This window comes from Lygodium microphyllum, chromosome 6 (assembly GCF_053477565.2).
Source record: "Lygodium microphyllum isolate KBCC chromosome 6, Lygodium_microphyllum_v1.1.10, whole genome shotgun sequence".
NCBI lineage: Eukaryota > Viridiplantae > Streptophyta > Polypodiopsida > Schizaeales > Lygodiaceae > Lygodium > Lygodium microphyllum.
The window spans coordinates 60,077,551-60,098,850 of NC_141140.1; the positions used below are offsets into that span (position 1 = coordinate 60,077,551).

Consider the following 21,300-nt stretch of genomic DNA (forward strand, 5'->3'; position numbering starts at 1 on the left):
AGCAGACAATTTTGTATAGATTTCCCCCATGTATATTAAACACGATTTTGTAATCAAATTTAGATCTTTGTAGCAAGTATACAGATTAGGCCAAGCTATATACCAATACATGAAAAAGAAATATATTCATCTTTGTATTTATTTTTGTCATGTTTATAATTGCTATACATTTGTCATTTACATAAAATCTCAATTTCATGTTGTTGTAATTGCTTTCACATAGATTATGGCACAAGGAAAACTTGCATCATAATAATATCTCTACATGAAATATCTCTCTTTTCTTTGAGAAACCTACACATGAATTTCACAATAAATAACATTAATAAAAATATTTACATCTTGATTAATCTAACACTATTCCAAATTGCATATTTTGCTTACCCTATACTAACTGCACTTGAATAGATATGTAGTAGGAATATTGAGGTCCTTCTCATTTGCTAGGCCCATTCACACTTGATGTGAAGAGATGTTTGCCCTTACACTAAGCATTGTTAAGAGCTCATCCTCCAACCAAACCTCTAACATCATCAGAGGATCATGATTGTTATCCTCTAAATCTTGATCAATCACTACAATCTTTGCATTCATATAATGTCAAGATGCAATCATATATTTAGAGAATATGGATTTCCATTGTACTTCAAACGTAATCCCATGCACTTCTTTCGTATCCCAACTTTGACATAGGAAGTTCATGCATTTCTATTATTTGCATATAAACATTGATGACAATTCATGAACTTCCTTATCATAAAAGAAGTCCACAAAGACATACAATGGCATAAACATTGTGATTTTTATGATAACTTGCTACATTGAGTTGTAGATATCTTTCAATATCAATAAAAATCTTTAATATGAAAGATTGGCTTGTTTTTACTTTTGGGACTAGCCATTCTTTGTGCTATCTAGAGCTAAGAGAGTAGAAGGGGCTTAAGAGATCAATATCATCTATTTTTTATATGGCATTGTAAAATTTGTCGTAAAAGAAAACCATGTACTCTCCAATGACCTATTTGATTTCTTTTTGTATAGTTGCTCACCAAATAGAAGTATGAAATGCATCAAAACTCTCAACTATATTTTTCATAACTTGGCCAATCTTTGATGTTTGAAGGATGTATATCTACATATGTAGACATAACCCTTAGTGAATTCCTGAAACATATAATCCACTCTAAAGTGTTTTTAATATACCTTACCTTACAGTTTAGTCTATGGCATGGCATGTTAATGGGCCGATTCTGTAAGTACAATTCTGAGTGCATATATGTATGTTGTATAAGCACTTCCTTGATTTATTTTCTCGATCCTTTTAGTTTGAAATCTTTGACTCTAATGTGATAAGTATCAATGAATTCATTTCCACATCTTCTTTTATTTATCAACAATATAATCCAAGTACCAAATAGAGGTGGTGGTAGGAATCAACCTTTGATTTTCAAGATCAAAACTATCATATATTATGATTACTCAAACAAAAGAGGAAGAACACTAAGGATGTGAAGCTTCCATTGAAACACAAGATGAAACAAAAGAACATGTTGAATGAAAAGTAGAAATGAGAATAGCAAATCATGTGCAAAATGGAGGTCAAAAAGGCACTTCATTGAATTGTTTGAGGTTTTTGAGAAAAGCAGAGGGACATTACAATGAAGGAAAAGCATTTGGATGTAACATTTGAGAGTTTCAAGAAAACGACAAGGAGAATGTAAGTGTATATGGAGCTGACAAAAAATGTCTCTATCTAGAAACCTCTTGTTTTCCATGCCTTCACAAATTTGTGTCCCAAAAATACCATAAAATTGCTTTATTCTAATAATTTTTTAAAACGAGATAAAACACTTCAAACTTGAAAAGACCCATTTATATCATAGTGGTGGCTCTCTCTCTCTCTCTATTGGTTAAGAGGCTTCCTCCCTCTAAAAATAAAAAGCCCAAACATGAGCCCCAAGTTTTCCATAATGGGTTTTTCCTTCATGCTTCACACTTCATGCAAATCATGGTTGAACAAGACCACATTTTTCCCTCACCAGGAGGTTTTTTTTCCCCTAGCCTTCTATACATGTCCATTTTCACTCTAAGGTGTACTTAGTCTTGTTAATTTTCTCAATCGATACCATTTGACACTTTGTGATACATGCTCTCTAGCTGCTACTTCTCAAGTTGCGCGTGTATTTTTAAAACCTTAAATTCAACATATCTTTATTTAGCTCTTCAAGAATCAAGAAGAGCCTACTTTGTCACAAAAAAGGTGGCGTAGATGATAAAGGTTGTGTGATTTCCAATTGTTCCACTCATTATTGATTGGGAATGCATTACAAACCACTTTGGAGAAACATGAAGATCTCATAGCACCGCTTGGACTAGTATCTCCGCTTGATTCAACTTGTAGACTAGACTATTAAAGTTTGCAAATGGTTCATTAACTGGCAAACCTTTGGCCTTGAGATAGTTGTTTGCTAAATCTATTTATCGATATCTTTTCCCTTTATGGATAAGCCAAGTACAATTTGGAGGCTACTAGAAATGTAAACTCCCTCTTAAATCATTTCTTTTCTTCTATAACTTTAGTTGCTCCAAGAAGAATTGCAACATCTATTTGTGCAAGTTGTTCTGCTCCCAACTAAAACGCCTTTACATACTCTCATTGGAATTTTGCATTTTGCATTTTGAAACTATACTTGCTTCGTAAAGAATTACAACTTATATTTATGCAAGCTCTGGTATTCCAATTAAAACAATTCCACATATTATTTGGTTTTGCCCTTACTCTAAAAATCTTGATAGGTAGGATTTCAAGTCATTTAAGGGTGTGCATCTGTTCCCATTGTTATGGGAAACACTTGAGAGTTGTTTGATGTTGTTCTTGCTCCTTTGAGGGCATATACCACATTTATTGCCTAGATGACATTTTAGACACATTAGACAATTTGGAAATCTCAAATTATCTAGTTTTTTTTGTGACATTACCATTGATAATTCACCTTCTTCATATTTGCCACAATCCCAATCCGAGAGGTACAAACTTCAAGATATTGATTATAACCTATAATCTATCATTTTTCTATGTTTATAATTTTACCTATATTCACACAAACCATGGCTCGATTTTTCGTACATGGATACTATTGTTTCAACAAAAATGAAGTGCTATCATTGCAAGACAAGAGGCATTAAATAACCTCCATAACAAGTTTTGTCCCCTTTGTATGCTGCTTCTAATTCTAATTTCCAAAGCTTCATAACTTTCAGCAATGACCCAATCTCAAGCATTGGTACTCGGTACCAAAACACTTCTTGAGGGTTCCATTATCATTACAAGCTCAATTGCACTAACCCCACCAAACAAAGATCTACTCGACTGGGCATGGATAGAGCCATCAAGCTATGCAAGGCTAGGCTTCCTCACAACTTAAGATGTAGAGCTTGGTGGTCTTGTACACATTGCAGCTCTCTTATGGTTAGGCTAATTGTATACACGATGCATGGAACACAAATGAGGACATATTCACCATGCTTTAACAATCCATTAGGGCCACCTTACTCCCTACTTGAGCCTGTTTCTTCCAATGAATCTTATTCCCCCAAATATCCTTGTAGCCTATAATGAGATGAGATATATGTACATGTACCCTTTTGCTATCATGATAGCATGTTTTCTATCAAGTTTCAAATCTTTGGATTTTTTATTTAGACGAGATTTTTTGAGTGTCGTGTATGAGAACCATAGCATTATATTCATTGGATCTCATGGGCCACATTGGCCTGCCTCTCTCTCTCTCTCTCTCTCTCTCTCTCTCTCTCTCTCTCTCTCTCTCTCCCCAACACACAACCCCACCCCCCAACACACAATAGAGAGATTCAAATCCTTTTAAGGTTTTCCTTTAACCTCTAGCCAAGCACATTAAATTTCTCTTTAAAAGTGCGTGTAAAAATTCATTGTTAAGCTGTGGCTAGCATTAGCTTGTTCAACCAATTAACTGGTTTATTTAAACAGTATCGTATTTGAGAGCCAAAATAAAATTTCAACATAATACTTAACAGCCACCACTTGCCTTGGGAAAATCAGTCTTAAAAGCGGAGATGAAAGCCACTAGTGGCAACAGCAGCATAATACCCGCACAGCTACAAATTAGTTGATAGCAAAAGCCTTTGAAAGAACTTGACTTAAATTAGCCTAGAGTATTTCGAACCATAGACAGTGTCCCATGTCATATGTGGTAGTGAGCGTGTTTGGAGAACCCAGTAATCAATAACCTGTCGCAGGTAACTAAGCTCATATGCACTAGAATGCACTCTATCATTGCCATGCCTCACAGCTGTAGTGCAGATGTGTCATTTAGCATTGCCTTTGATATGACTGACATTTGATGCTGCATAACCATAACAGCCTAGTATTGGTATGTCATGATTTGTAGGCCTGCACGGACCTTTGCCACCTAAGCATCTCCAGATCAGCCTCTCTATCAAAAAGCTCAATCTTCATGAAGTCAATAAAGTACAAGATCAAAATAATTTTCATGTAGCCCATGTGTAGAAGTGCGGTAATCCAGCTGTAGAAAAACCTCAAAAGTTGAGCAATTTTTAACATCAACTCTTGGAAGCACCAAGGGTAACTTAAATGTCTAGAGGACTCAGTTCCATGATGACTCTATGAAGGTAACAAGATCAGAAAGTAATAAGAGTGCTGAGCAAAAAAACCATTCTTGACTTTTCTTTGGAAACAAAAGGATGATTCCAGATTTCCCATCTCCTGAATGATTCGTGTACATCCAAATACTTATCTGACACAAGTAAATGCTTGAGGTCAGGAGTCTTCCCCATCCTCAGGAAGGACTTATCAAACACAGGAACTGAAAAAGTGACCATCCAGAACACAAAGAAGTCATCTGCTTTAGCTCAGAAATAAGAGCCTGCAAAATTTCTGGATAAGTGCATGTCTTGCATCCATGTTCTCTACTTTATTGACACAAAACATTGATTATTTGCAGGTCAGAAACTTGAACGTGGCTCCTATTCAGGAACCTCTGCGTCGTATACTGGATTCTACTGGTACCGGCTTTCAAGATGCCTCCAGAGCAGCAGCCCCAGAAATAATCTCAATCAGTTCAGTTGTAATGGAGGCTTGACGTGTTCTGCAAGCAGACAAGAGTAACAGAAATGAATACTACTATTGCAGAACAAGTAGAGCTGAATCAAGAAGATGACACCCATCACCACCACAGACCTGTTGTACTTGAGTGTAAGCTTCTCCAGCATCTCACTAGCATTCCTTGTTGAGTTGTCCATCGCAGACATACGGGCACCTTGCTCACTACAGGCATTCTCCAATGAAGCATTATAGAACATCTGCATCAAGTAAACATGTATGTAACCATTCAAATCTGGCTAGTCCACAAACAGAGATTTCAATAGGAGAAAGATTACTGGAATTAAAGGCCTAGCCCAGGCCGTAAGAAAGAAAAGAGGAGTGAGTAGCCTTGGCCCTTGACCATAAGACACATTCCATTTCACCATTCCCGTGCTAACTGCAGTAACATTGAAGAAAGGGAGTCTAGCCCAAGGAAATAGAAAAAAGATTACTGGAATTAAAAGCCTAGCCCAGGCCATAAGAAAGAAAAGCTGAGTGAGTAGCCTTGACCATTAGACACATTCCATTTGACCATTCCCATGCTAACTGCAGTACCATTGAAGAAAGGGAGCCTAGCCCAAGGATATGACTGTAATGACTATGACCTTCAAAATCAAGTAACAGACAGGTAAGACTAATGTAAATAACTCAGCTAAACATCCAAGCTCTGATAAGCAAAAATGATCCAATACTTGGCACCTGAATACCAACTTGTAACCAAAATTTCAAAGAACTACAAGCCAGAATTTATGACAACCCACTGAGGAAAGTCCAAGGGCCCATGGACTTGAGGGATGTGCAACTGCACAAGCTGTGAAAGTGGAAGACCAGCAAGTGTGGATTTACATGAATACGCTTCACAATGTCAACAATGATGAGGCTCAGGAAGCATCACACAGAATATATGTACAAATAAGAGAGCATTTCTTCAACGAGTTTTCCCAAACAGCATTCTTCACTGTCATTCTTCACTATCACCACCCATATACTGAACACACAGACATTAAACCTATTATTGAATATTTCATTGTCCTAGTATTTCTATAATATTAAGATTTTCCAGCCTTATAACCATATCAATAAGCATGGTTCTTGGGGTGCTCACTGATCAGTGTTCACTCAATAGTAAAACGCACAGTTATGTCTAGCCTTTGAGGGAAACTCACTCTCATGTTTTGATTGGACAAGCTAACCCTCAGAATTGTCAAAAGCGGTAGCAGCAATGGAAGCGTAGAAGACTATAGTAATAGACTACACAGCACAAGAGAGACTCCGAGAAAAGAGAGAAACAAAAGAACATAAGATGGCAAAACTTGCCCATGCAAGTGGGAAAACGTTTTTGGACGCTCAGAGAGTCATTCCAACCTTGTGCAAGCTATGAGAGAGAGAGAGAGAGAGAGAGAGAGAGAGAGAAGGCTACCATTGCTGCTGTAACAATTGACAAGCCATTCCTAGCCAGCAAGAGACCCTCCAGGAGCTGGTGACATGCCCAAAAGAGCACAAAAGTAGATGACAACAATGTGAGGGTTGTTTCAGCCAAAAAACATCATATTTGGGGGGCTCTATCAGTGAAGACAACTTTCATGGATGTTTGGACACAGCAGCTGTTGATTTCTTCCATTATCTCGAGATGGAAGTCTGAATTTTCTGTCTCCTCAACATTCTCTCTCATCCTCCAACCTATTCTCATCCTTCCTCAACAATTTCCAGCAAAATCAGCCATTGGAGATGGAAATTTTGACTAATCTCTGCTGTAAACCCCAATTTACAACAAAAATCAGGGTTTGACCACCACCTCGAGAAGCGTGCTCAAAAATTGAAAGCCTAGAGACTTGAGTTTCAATTATTAAATTGAGGGAATTTCACGAGATTCAAGTGGCAATTCAGCCAACAAACATTTGAGGCTGAATTTCTCACAAGAAGCACAATTGCAAGCCGGAGAACCTTGAGCAAACCAAGGGGCACTTTGTTTGAAGGTTAGACTTGTGGTCATTGGAGAGTGAAGGAGATTCAAGGGATCTCATTGTATTCCATCCAAATTACAATTCAAGATAAAGAAATGCCACAAGGAGCACTAGTTTCGGGACCAACAAGCTGTCCATTGTCCAAGATAAAGTAATAACATTTGCATTTTCAATCTATGTGAGTTCCATGCTTGCTGTAATTAGTGCTTAATCAAGTTGTTTACCACCCTCTCCAAGGAGAAAGATTGGTTTGTAGAGCTTCTTGGCCTACAAGATTAGGATCAACATGTGTGTTTTGATGCAAGAGCAAATGGATTGGGCGCCCTCACGTAGCAGGCATTGGGTGGACCACAACATCATAGACGCTTTCTGTCAGACTTTCTAGCAACGTATGTGGTTTAGTTGGAGACCACAAAGGGTGTCTCACTTGGTTTGACTTCTCGCTCATGGGGGCTTAGCAATTGGAATTTGATTGGCCCAAATGCAACAAGATGAAGTCTACAAGCGTTGTCCATAGCAACACTTGGAAACTCCAAAGCATTGCTTTTACTCATGTGAGGTGGCACAATTAGTGTGAACAAGAGTTTGCTGTGTTCTCCACTGTGTGGCACCTAGCCATGGGTGATACCTATTGTACGAGGTTGAAATGTATGACACGATCTTCATCATCGAGGAATGTTATTACATTGTGGTCATCTTGGATGCATTGCCCATTTGTCCGCGTACTAGAGCCTATAACATTGCACTCAAAGGTGTGGGAGATTATTGGGAGCCTCACAAGTTGGCACATCTAGAAGGCATGCTATCAATTGATTTTTGGCAGCAAGTGCCTCTCTGCATACATGACCTTGGCATAGCTTTGAAAATTCATCATCCACTCTCTCCGCGACCATTGGGACCTAGTATAGCATGATTCCTGGGTTCTATCAAAAGCTCCGACTTCATTCTTGACTCACTTGAGGTACTTGTTTGTGGTGTTGGCACTTTGCCACCATTGCCTAACCATCCATTGGGCTCCATTTCAAAAGTCCTACACGGTCCACATGTGGGCTTCCCACTCCTCTCAACTCATGGACTTACTCGACTAAATACTCAAGTTGTCTTCACTAAGCACACATCTTTGTTGAGGACTCATCTACAGAATCCGTTCTTACAATAGGTTGGCAAGAGAGGGCATTACACAAGCTTTGTTCCATTCCCCTTCCATTGTGCAAAGGCCTTTGAGGTAGTCTTCTATTGCCACATTTGTTCTCATTTGCGTACCAATTATCCCATATGTTCCATCCCATCCTTCGTCATTTCGTAGGTGATTCCTTTGTACCTCCATCCCTCTTAAAGGGGGACAATATCATTGATGCAACTATGGATTCCCTAGCTCCTTGTATTCTAGAGAATTCCCAAGATCGTATAAGGAGCTTCTTCACAAATGGACTACATTGACAAACCTTGGCTCTCCTACTACCCTCACATCCATTTCATCTTCTTTGGCCTTCAACCATATCCAAGATCTAAGAGGGGTTGTTTGCAATCATTTGTGTCATGCACAACCATCTCTCACCTATACGCCGCAATCTGAGTTAGATAGGGACATTAGGAGCTCTAATATTTTGTATGTCTAGCATTTTGTGTGTTTTAACGGAGGTAACTCGATTTAGAGAGTGCATTTCACCAAAGGTTGCTGTGACATTAATGTGACATTAAAGTGATATTTAATGTAACATTAAGGTCACAAATATTGAATGTGACATTAAAGTGACATTTAATATGACATTAAGGTAAATCTAGGGGAACACGCACGAGGATGACCGTCCGGGCTCTTGGGTGCCCGAACGGGGTTAAGGGGAGCCTAGAAATAAAGAGAGTCCAAGAATAGTAGGACTCACCAAGGTTTGACGGCTGGCAATCGGATCACGATGGTCGGGCCAGCAATATACTAGGCAAGGCTGGGAGGTGAAAAGGATCACTCATGCTCACCCATCCCGACTGTTTTCTTCTGGCTTGAGTCTTCTTCTGAGTCATCGGACATTGGTATCAGAGCTGACAGGTTTAGCCGTGTGGATTCGTGGAGTTCTTCTACGAAAAGGCAGTGACGGATTTTCAGTAGTCCCGCTATCCATTCAGTCGACGGGTCAGTCGACAGGTTTCATGCGTCACGCTAATCATTTCAATCGACGGGTTTTCCCTCGTCGACCCGTCACGGATCCGTGAAGCCGCTGGTCAAACGTTTGGTGCACGTCGTATGCTAGATCGTGCAACGTCGTATGCTGGATCATGTGCCGCCGAATCCTGACTCACGCCTGTCCGTGAACGCACCAACAGATCACACACGTTATTTTCCCTTTTCGCAGGCCGAAGCTGAAGCTATTCTCTGATGTGTGTCTGATCAGTCGACTGCGCGTTTGGATCGACTGCACTTGCATCACAAGGACAAGCTCAGCAGAGAGCAAGTTCAGGAACGGGGCATTGATGGCCTGCGTGATTATTAAAGAAGGGGGCTGAATATTAATTGTTTCTGCAAAGAAGCTCCGGAAGGTTCTAGTTCTGGGGACCACCCTATGGTAGATCCCCATGAACCAGAAATTCAAGAAGAACAGTGGGAAGAATTTTTTGCTACACGAGAGCAATTTGATGATCTTACTGCTCGTGTGCAAGCTCAGGGGGTCCAAATGGAATTTTTAACCCAAACACTCACTGAAATAAAATCTCAATTAACTTTATTGTTAGAAAGAGATAAAAATAAGATAGAAACCTCGGATGTCCCATCTTCATCAAAAGATTTAGATGTGACTATGCAAGATCCTAAGGAACCCCACCATAAATTGAGGGATAATCCAGTTCTAAAGGATATGAAACCACCTCAATTTCATGGGGAGGAAAAAGATAGGAATAAAGATACAATCTTTAATTTCCTCCAAAAATGGGAAGATTTACATAAACTTAAGAATACCCCACCACATCTCCAAGCATTGGAGGCTAGTTTAACTTTGGGGCCCAAAGCATATAAGTGGTGGCGAACTCTAAAGGAGGCAAATAAAATACCTGAAACTTGGGCTCAATTTGAATCCGTCTTTTTGAAAGAGTTCTTTCCTGAAAATGAAATGGAAAGAAATTGGGAAGATTGGGATTATGTCAGACAAAAGGGAAGACCCCTGCTGACATATCTGGAGGAATATCGTGAGATAATCCTCAATTTGGAAGGAATAGATGAATTTCAAAAAACAAGAGGATTCATTAGGGGACTAGATAAAGCCGGTAAAAAGGAAGTAAAAAGGAGTTCACCTAAGACGCTGGAAGAGGCAATTAAATTTGCATTAATCAATGAAGATAATCTGCATCCAGGTACACTCACTAGTCTCACTGATACGGAGCCCAAGTCTAAGGAATTGGAAACCTCAAAATTTGTGGGCAAATTTAAAAGGAAAATGCCATTCTTTAAGGGTAAAAAACAACCTTTTGAAAAGAAACCATATGTGAGGCCAAAGTTAAGTCCTGATGACTTTGATAAGGCCAAAAAAGAAAAGTTGTGTTTTAATTGCCTATCCCCTAACCATGCTGCTTGGAATTGCCCTCAAAAGAAAAAGGGGGAAGACAAAGGAAAAGATAAGGACAAGGGCAAGGGAAAAGAAAAACAAATCCATGTAGTGCAGACCTTAAAATTAAAGGGGCATGAAAAATACAAATCTTTAGAGGTCTTGCACATGGATGTACAACATAAGTGTTGTATGTCAACTTCTATGTGGCAGCCTACTTTTGGGCCACATGATTTACTTAGAGTACATGGATTGATAGCTGGAAAGAGAGTTAGAGTCATGATTGATGACTCTGCTACACATAATTTTATTAATTATGCACTTGTCAAAAAATTGAAACTTTCCCAACAAAAGAGTGGGCATCAATATGTTGTTCGTATGATGCAAGGCCAAGACAATAAAATATGGGATACAATGGTATCCAATTTGGAAAGTGAGATTCCAGGATATAAAGATAAACTTGATTTCCAAATTATGAATATGGAAAGAGCTGATATTGCTCTAGGGAGGGAGTGGCTATGGGGATTGGAACCATCCTTAAAACGTAGTTATCACCATAATACACTGGAATTTGAAAGGGATGGTAAGACTTTTGTCATTCAAGGTGAACATGAAGTATCTGATAATCCTTTGCTGTGTTCTACTGAAGTTCAGAAGCTGATAAAGAAGGAAGTTTGTGAGGTATATATGTTATGCCAAAATAGCTGTTCCAATGACAGACCAACTTAAAGGGAAAGGAAAAAGTTTTAATTGGGGAACAGACCAAAATGAAAGTTTTCAAAAACTTAAGGTAGCTATCACTACAACTCCAGTATTATTAATAGTGGATCCCAATAAACCATTTGTGGTTGAAGCTGATGCCACTGATAAGGCAATAGGCGCGGTCCTATTACAAGAAGGTCGACTAGTTGCTTTTGAAAGCAAGAAATTAGACCGTGCAAAACAGAATTATTCTGTTTATGAGAGGGAGTTGTATGCAATATTATATGCAATGAAGAAATGGAGGCACTATTTGTACGGTGCCAAACTTTTGATTTTATCGAATCATGAAAGCATTAAGTGGCTTAATGATCAACCGGATTTACACGGGCGTAAAGCCAGATGGGCCGAACTCCTCCAAGAGTTCGACTATGAGATAAGATATAGAAAAGGAAAGTATAATATAGTAGCTGATGCACTCAGCAGAATGCCCATCATTAATGAATTGAGTTTTACTCAGTTCACTTCCAACTTGCTTGAATCTTTAAAAGGAAAATGCCAGGTTGATCCGGCACATTCCAACATATGGGAAGCAATAAAAAATGGGGATCCAAATGAAAGTGCTTCTACTGAGGAAGGAATATATGACGATGTTCAACAAGGAAATGGAGCATCAGGGGTTGCTCAAACTAGATTCAAGTGGAAGAATTTTACCATTGATAATGGTTATTTACTCTACAAGGGTAGGGTATGTGTCCCGAAAGATATAGAAATAAGGCGCCATATACTCTTTGAGTGTCATGATACCCCTAGCGCGGGACATCCAGGAGTTAATAAGACTTATAGTCTTATTAAAAGGCAGTTCTATTGGCCTGGAATGAATAAGGACGTCCTTGACTATGTGGTCAAATGTAATAAATGTCAGGTTAATAAAGCTGAAAGATTGAAAATGGGAGGACTTCTCCATCCACTAGAAATTCCTTCGGGAAAATGGGAGAGTATCTCCATGGACTTTATTGTTGCTTTACCTAGAACACAGAGGGGGCACGACTCTGTGTGGGTCATTGTGGATAGGTTAACCAAAATGGCTAGGTTTATTCCAACTTCAACTGATGTTAAAACACCAGAATTGGCTAGATTGTTCGTAGAGAACATATACCGATTGTATGGCCTTCCGACATATATAGTTTCTGATCGGGATAGAAAATTTGATAGCCAATTTGGCGTGCGGTATTTAGGAAATTGAATACTAAACTTAGCATGAGTACGACGGATCATCCGCAAACAGATGGGCAAACTGAAAGGGTTAACCAAATTCTTGAAGATATGCTTAGGGCATATGTAAGTAAAAGGCAAACTAATTGGGAAGAGTATTTACCGATAGCAGAGTTTGCATATAACAGTGCCAAGCACTCTTCCACTGGATATAGTCCATTTATGTTAATGTATGGGTTTCAGCCCAGAGCTCCTTTTGCAGTAGGACTGCATAAGGAAAAGGTTCAGGCAGCTAAAGACTTTTTGCAGGATATGAATAGTATGTTAAAATTTGCTCAAGAAAATATTAAAAAAGCTCAAAATCGAGCTAGAACATATGCAGATCCTCACCGAAGAGACATCTCCTTTGAAGACAGAGAATTGGTCTATCTTAAGGTGCCTGAACAGACTAAAACTATGAAAAAGGGACAATGTCCAAAGCTTTCACCAAGGTATTGTGGTCCTTTCATAATACTTAAAAAGGTGGGAGAATTGGCTTACAAGCTCCAACTACCTGCTGGTAGTAAAATACATCCAGTTTTTCATGTAAGTAAATTAAGAAAGAAGCTGGGTGATTTGGATAATCTAATCTTAAATGATGACATTGAGGAGCTATTCAATGACCAATCTAATCCACATGAACCAGAAAGAATATTAAATGTTCGTAATAGACGAACGAGGAATACTATTTATCAAGAATGTTTGGTTAAGTGGAAAGATTGTTCAGAAGAAAGCTCAACATGGGAGCGAGTAAGTACTTTAAAGAAAAGGTTTTCCGATTTACAGTTAGACCTTCCAAGTATCGTTTTCGAGGACGAAACCGATTCTTAAGGGGAAGGAAATGTGACATTAATGTGACATTAATGTGATATTTAATGTAACATTAAGGTCACAAATATTGAATGTGACATTTAATATGACATTAAGGTAAATCTAGGGGAACACGCACGAGGATGACCGTCCGGGCTCTTGGGCGCCCGAACGGGGTTAAGGGGAGCCTAGAAATAAAGAGAGTCCAAGAATAGTAGGACTCACCAAGGTTTGACGGCTGGCAATCGGATCATGATGGTCGGGCCAGCAATATACTAGGCAAGGCTGGGAGGTGAAAAGGATCACTCGTGCTCACCCATCCCAACTGTTTTCTTCTGGCTTGAGTCTTCTTCTGAGTCATCGGACAGTTGCATTCACACTCGAGATGCTACTGATGATGTTCTTGCTGCATTAAATGCAGCCATCAGCCCATATACAGTAGCCAACCAGTATTAAATGCCTAGTTGGACTGCATCATCATGTGCCCAAACATCATGTCAACCAGTTTTGGGGATTTACTACTATAAATAGTAGTCTCCCAATCAATGGCATTCACTCTATTTCATAGGCTTTTAGCACTCTAGTTAGCTGGTGATTTCTTCTATCGTCCAATGTTCATCTCCATCATCAGCCTGATCCTATGCCCTCACTAATGCTTCAAGCTTTGTGCAAGGACTGATCAGTTTGCTTTGTCTTCAGTATTCTTTCAAGTTAGGTGCAGATTTCTTCTTCCATTCTCTACTTTTCACTTCAGTCTTTATCTTCCCTTCTCTCTCCGTGTGTATTATTCTTTTGCTACAATCTCATGGTCCTTTTGTTGGACAATAGATCAGCTATAGCTCTCCATCCAGAACGCATTCTTGTACTTAGTGGTACTGTACCTCAATGCCTTTCGTGCAACATGAAACATGAGGTTCTTTGGATTAGCAAAGAGTATTTTGGTTGTTGACATGAAATAGAGTAGGTTCCACCTATGGAAATCCAATGTTAGAAAGCATTTGGCAGTCACAAGGCCTCCCAAGTGGAAGAGCACACCGTAGGGTACTAGGCTTCCATTGAGGAAAGAGTAATGGTAGGTTGCTTCTTGTTTCTCCAAGAAACAATTGTCACCAAATCCAAGAGTTAAAGCATATCCTATGGCCAAGACTCAAGTTGTGAGTTTTAATGTCACCAGCCCAGTTTGAATTAGGGAAATAGTGAGTAACCCTTAGTCAGCTGCCCAATTTGAATCAGACCAATAGAGGAGCGACCCTCTGTCCATATAAAATCTCATAAGGATAGGTACCTTGCAAGTACTACACTCCCAACTCCCATGTCTCTAAAGGACCGGGGCAAAGAGAGGAGCTAAAGTGTCATACTTCGTACAAATCCCAAAAAGCACCAAGCAACCTCTCTGTGATCAAGGCTACCACTTGGCAAAACTTACCCATGCAAGTAGGAGAAAAACACTTTTAGGGACCGGTGGAAGTCTATTCCAACCATTGTGAGAGAGCAGGATGCTGTTGAAGAGCAAAGAGAGGCTGTTGATTTGATTTGCAACCAGCAAGGATTAGTCCTACAGCATGTGACAACAATTTGGAGTCTTCCAAGAGTAGTGACAACAACCCAAGGTCTTGGTGTAGATGATGGCATACATGAAAGAGTAGCAATCTTTCTGGTAGTCCTATGCTGTAGGTGACAGCTCCAATGGCTTTTTGAGTAGACAATAGTAACTTTTAAGCATTTCTTGTTATGAAATTTTGAAATTTCTCTCTACAACATTCTCTCTCATCCCCGAGCCATTTCTCAAGTTATCTCAACATTTTCAAACAATTTGAGCCATTAGTGGAAGAGATTTCAATCAACCTCTGTTGTAAACCCTAATTTATAGTAAAAATTAGGGTTTGCCAGCCACCTCGAAATGTATGCTCAAAATTGAGAGCCTAGGGCTTGAATTCTAGCAATTGAAATTGCTAAATTTCAAGGAGATTCAAGAGGCCAATCAACCAATATCACATTAGGGGCTAAATTTGCCTCTCAAGGAGGAAAGTGAAGGCCAGTCCCCAAGCAAACCAAGGGGCAAATTGGTTTGGAGACTTGCTGGTTAATTTTGATAACAAGAGGCACTTGGATTAGCGGAGGAGATCAAAGGATCTTGATTTCACTCCTTCCATTTGCAATATAAGATAAATAAATAACAAGGGGTGCCAATTTTGGGACCACTAAGATGTCCAATGACCAAGATTAAAGTAGTAAAGAGTGCATTTTCAGTTTACGTGAATTTTATGCTTGTTATAATTAGTGCTTAATCAGATTATTTACCACCCTATCCAAGAAGGAAGGTTGGTTTCATTCAAATCCTAGAGCTAGGATAATTGACATCCAAATTCATGATGGGCTATTCTTTGACAAAGCGGGATTGACTCCTAGTCCGAGCTCACATGCGGGGACAATCTGGCGATCTTGGCCAAAGGCAAGGAATCCATGGTCACATATATTCAAAGGCATTTTTGACACGATGGTCTTGTATGCTACTACAAGACATTGTTCACCAACACAAAGATCTTTTTTGTCTCTTCTCTATTTTCAAGAATTTGTTCGATCAACATAGACATCAAGTTATCTCCAAGGCACCTTGGCAGTGGCTAGATCGCCCATTGCTTGGGTATCCACGGTTCTCCTTTGGTGGTTCTTTGTTGTATAGCCTATGATTAGGCTTTATTGTTATATCATTGTATTGTATTTTATATGAGTCTTATACCTCTTCTCTATTTTCAAGAATTGGTTTGATTAACATAGACATCAAGTTATCTCCAAGGCACCTTGGCAATGGCTTGATCACCCATTGCTTGGGTATCCACGGTTCTCCTCTGGTGGTTCTCTGTTGTATGGCCTATGATTAGCCTTTGTTGTTATATCATTGTATTGTATTTTATCTAAGAGAGGGTGTTCACAAGATTGTCAACTCATGTATTAGTCTGTGCATGCCAGATGAGCTAGGCATTTTAGTCCATATTTTAGGCATTTTTTGAGTGATTTTTGTGTGACATTTGTGGCATCTTATGCCAATCAGGCCTATTTATTCACACATGGACTCCTTGTCATGCAATCATCATCATTCTTCAAGTGGACTTCCTATTGGAGAGGAGCAGGTGCCAATGCCCATGCAATCAATGACTCACTGTTGTATGCATCATTCTTGTGTTTGGTACATGGATTCCATTTTCCGAGTAAATCTTTAAGTTCTCACTTCCTTTGCAATGTTCTTTTGCTTTCTTTCTCTTTTGTCTTGTATTCAGCAATTTATTTCAGCACTTGTCTATGCTTTCATTGCTGCACCACTTCTAACACAACCAGCATTTAATGCTATTCGGCTGCACAAATGTTGGTCGGCTGCAGAAAATGGACCAACAGCTGCATTACTGCATCAAAACTTTGGTAACCAACAATCCTAGTGTGAACGCAGCCTCTAAGCATCTAAACAAAAACACACTGAGTTGGTTTGCCTAAAACCACCAATGTGAACACACTAAAATTAACCAAAATTTCAGTGTAATTCATTGAAATGTAGTCTAGGGTAAAGGGGCCAAGGTTAGCAGCCCCATATAGAGTCATAGGTGAGCCCCCAATAGATTGACAAATTCCTTTACTTGTGATTGGCTCACTAAGAAAATAATGCCTTTTCATTGGTCGGGCACAGCACTTTCAATGCTCCTCTTTTGGTCCTCGTCTATCAATTAGCATCTTTCCACTTCGATCTGTGTCTTCCCTCCATCACAAGCAACCAAACAAATTTTCCAGCACAAAATGAAGCTTACTATTAAACCTACATGCTCAATAAGTGATGAAAGGTAGAGAGAGACATGATTGAGGGGGGCACATTTTCCTAGCAATCTATTGACCCTCTTACCCTACAAAAAGCTGCCTTCTCCATCAAAACACGTGAAATGACAGACAAACAAAATGTCAAAGCTCCTAATGTTCTTGTTTGACTCAAACTAGGGCTCACACGTAGGAGATGAGTGTGCATGACACAAATGATTGCTTACAAGGACAATGCATTGGTGCAAAAGACATCTTCACAAAGGCCCTTTATACTTCATCTTGTGCAACTTCTTGGCATTCAGCCACTCCCATGACCTGAGAGGAGGTGTCAACAATCCATGTATTTCTGCTGTCATCTCCTAGATGTGTGCTCCATCAAAGTAGAGACATGGGAGCTTTGGCATTTGTGTTTGTATATGCATTAATTAGATGCTGTCATTTACTCCATTTCCAGCCTGTTTTGTCATCTATCAAGAGGCACATTGCCACGTGGCAGCTGATCATTATTGGCAGCCCCATCAGCTGTGCCATGTTCCACATATATGATAGCATTTGCAGCAGCCGATAGCCAGATTCAGTGGGAAGCAGATCCCAGCACCCTCACTAACATGCCGCGGCATTCATGCAGGGGCTGCTTGTAGTCAGCTCATCACTGCATTCACTGGGACATGAAGCCAGAAAATGGCTATCCCATGTTACTTGGGTTATGCCACCCTAGGAGCACTATACGCATTATGGCCATGTCCAGTTCCAAGCACCAAAGGACAAAGCTCAGCCTATGTGAGACATAGGTCACTCCCACATCTTTGTAGGGTCCATCTATATAGGCATGAGCTTATGTCATAGGAGAGAAGAGAAATACTCAGGGAGCTAGCCGTTGAGGAGGTATATGATGGTTGTAAGGTGATGGATTAACCACTAGTGATAATCATATCCCGTATGATACATCCAAAATTAATACAACTTGTTAAGCTGATTTTTTACAAATAGCTTGAATTCAAATTTTCCTAGAAATGTCCACTCAAGTCAAAATAGAAAGGAATTCAGATAAAAGCTAAGGTTACATACACAGGCAAACTGGAATTCGCTCAGATTTTGCAAGACCTCTGCCTTGGTTTCTGCACCCTCTATTTCATATGAATCCAGATGACCAAGTCTACCATCAGGTTCTGACTCTTTTGCCATCATCTGCAAAAAACATAAATGGCATTAGCAGATTGCACCATTGAAGCAGCACAAATAAAAGATAACAGCTCGTATGCATTTGAAACAGTTGTCACCTCAGGAGAGAGAATAGTTGCAACTGTGGGTTGAAAAGAAACAACAGAAGCGAATTTGTTGTAAATCATCCGGATTGCATCAAACTCAACATTTTTCAAAATTTCATCAGCAATTGTAGATATCTGAAACAGGCATGCAAAGTAGCTGCTCAGACAGAAAATCGTGCTGATCTCCATCTTTTAGATGTTTTTCCAGAGTTCTAGAACTTTGCCTGGGTAAAGCTTATAGGCAACTTCTGTATGTCAGTAACCACAATATGTATTTGCTTTTTAGAATCACGTTGCAGTTGCAGCTTTCCCTTCTCTCCGATGACGATATACTTGTTTTCCTCTTCAGCGCCTAGTTGGTAAGCAGATTTAACATCAAGATTACTATTATGGCAGCTTAAAGTTTCCACTGGATCTATGCTATGTTTTTCTTAGTGTATACAAGAGAGAGAGAGAGAGAGAGAGAGAGAGAGAGAGAGAGAGAGAGAGAGAGAGAGAGAGAGAACATCCAGACCACTCATCAATTTGTTTAATCCCTTGCTGTACTTGACAACTGTGGAGTTGATTCCACCACAGAGACCCCTATCGCTTGAAATAGTAATAATCACGTTTTTCTTGGAGTCCACATCTGTACCACAGCACAAGTCCTTCCAGATCAGGATGTTTGATGGGACAAAAAACCTTTCTGAATGGTCAAACAATTAGCAGACCTGGATGGTCACCAATCAAAGCTACAAAAGGTTGCCAAAAGCCTCTGGAATTTTCTGCTTTATTCTGGACTCCCCGAAGCTTGGATGCTGCAACCATCTTCATGGCCTTTGTGATCTTCTGGATACTCTTGACACTCCTCATCCTATTCCTCACTGAAGGAACCCAAAAGAAAACAAGGGTGAAGTTTTTCTTTTCTAACAAGTTCTGAGTGCTAGTCAGATGAGCTCCGCAAGAAGCAAACAATTTGCCAACAATATAAACAAGTGCTTTTGAGCTTCTACTTTACCAATCTGAGTGGAAGCCATTCGTGCACCAAACGGAGCCAATTCACTGCACAAAAATATCAAAATCCAAGCAATAAAGTCTCAAAATCTTATCAGACATGTGCGACTCCAAAACAGCTGTCAAATATACTAAATCGTTTCTCATTTATAGCTACCAAAAGAATCTACTAATACAAAACTCTAAAAACTCTTGTCCATTCAAATACCTGTGCACCTTTAGATCAATTCGACATCTTTAACTTATAGAAGCCGCATAAATGCCCCAGAAGAGCTCAAATGTGCTAGTTTTTGTCATACACATCAAACCAAACAGCATGATTGATAACTGTTTGTCACTTGGATTGAGACTTGTACAAAAACTGAGTAACATCAGAGCCCAAACTTGTGTGCATGTATGTCTGTATGGTGCAGTGTGAACACAATCATATTTCTGCAGATAAATGAGGACATACACTGGCATCTATGATGCTCAAAAGACTTATGCAATGTAATACAGGATCAGTATATGGTGATTGTAACACAAATACAGAGCTATAAGCTTCAGTCACCAAAATGGTGCTTCGTTATCAAGGAGAAAAGTTTAAATCTCACACTGCAAAACCAACATGTGCAGAAGCAACTAACCATTGCTACACCAAATTTTTTAATATTCTACACTCAAGGAAAAAAGAAGCTTCAACAAGTGAGCGTGATGGTTCCTTAATACATATTGATATTTATGCAGACCATTGCTACTCCAATCTACAGTCAATACAAATAGAGCTTCAACCAGTAAGTTTAATGGCTTGAAAAGCATGTAAATAAAGCTACTAAATGTGTAAACATGGTGGTTGGAATGCTTACTCAAAGGTGCACCTATGGCAAAGCTCGAAGTCAGGGGGCTCACTTGACATGCAATGTAATATTATCATGGATTCTGCCAAGGTTCTTTAAGCATGCTTTTGTATAGAGCTGCTTCTAATCTCTAAAAAAGATTTCCACCAAAAAAAAAAAGGCCATAAACAAAGCAAGACGAGCCAGTGGCAGCGATCTAATTCTTAGCAATGCAGGAACAAGTACATGCAACGAGCAGCAATGCACACGGACACATAGCAAATTGTTGTGCTGCAACGTGTGCTCCCCGTTTCTGCCCTTCATCTTCCACTCAGTCTTCCCTTCCCTGATACTATACAGGTGAGATATACCTCTCAAACCCTTCCTCCCACGCTGCATAAATGGTAGATCAAACTGCAAACAAAAATTTTCTACATGGCATCGGAAGGCGACATGCCTTGATTGCAAATTTGACACATTGGCTTACCCGGATGGGAGACCGGCTGTCTGCCAGGAGGACGATGAGGCAGGGATAAGGGCCGACTGCGAGGAAAGAGGGGATCCATTGAGGAGATGAGCAATGCGAGACACACTGCGCCGAGCGGCCATGGTAACACGATCCTTGATCTTAGATGTCTGCTTCCTCTTCCTCTTCTTCTTCCCGGCTTCCTTGTGCGAATGCAGGAATCAGCAGCGCACAATAAGCACTAATAATAATGAACCCCGAATTCCTTCCCCTTCCCTGATCAAGAAACTGTGCCCAATTCATTCATTCAAATGTTACAATTTTGGACTGTAGGTTAGCTGCCAAAGGATTGAATTTCTTTTTTCTTAGGGTAAAGGGGCCAAAACTAGTTACATCAAAGCCCCTAACCGCAAAATGCAATCAATTTAGTGACTTTTTTGCACAAAAAATGCATTGTTCTTAGCCACTCAAAGATATCCTGCAAATTTGTACATATTAAGTATAGGTTTACTGTGAATCAAACAATTGTAACATGCAATTTTTTTTCTTTTGGGTTA

At 39.6% G+C, this 21,300-nt stretch overlaps 1 protein-coding gene across 1 annotated transcript; it reads right to left on the reverse strand.

Annotated features, from left to right (window-relative positions):
* Positions 1–4,541: 4,541 nt before the first annotated feature.
* ATP3 (gamma subunit of Mt ATP synthase) lies at positions 4,542–21,077 on the reverse strand. The gene is made up of 9 exons (XM_087679545.1): positions 20,765–21,077; positions 19,467–19,510; positions 19,180–19,332; positions 18,984–19,097; positions 18,694–18,821; positions 18,482–18,604; positions 18,270–18,389; positions 5,237–5,358; positions 4,542–5,144 (listed from the first exon to the last, which is right to left on the reverse strand). The coding sequence occupies exons 1-9, from the start codon at positions 20,884–20,886 to the stop codon at positions 5,072–5,074; spliced, it is 999 nt and encodes a 332-aa protein (XP_087535671.1). The 5' UTR covers positions 20,887–21,077; the 3' UTR covers positions 4,542–5,071.
* Positions 21,078–21,300: the final 223 nt, after the last annotated feature.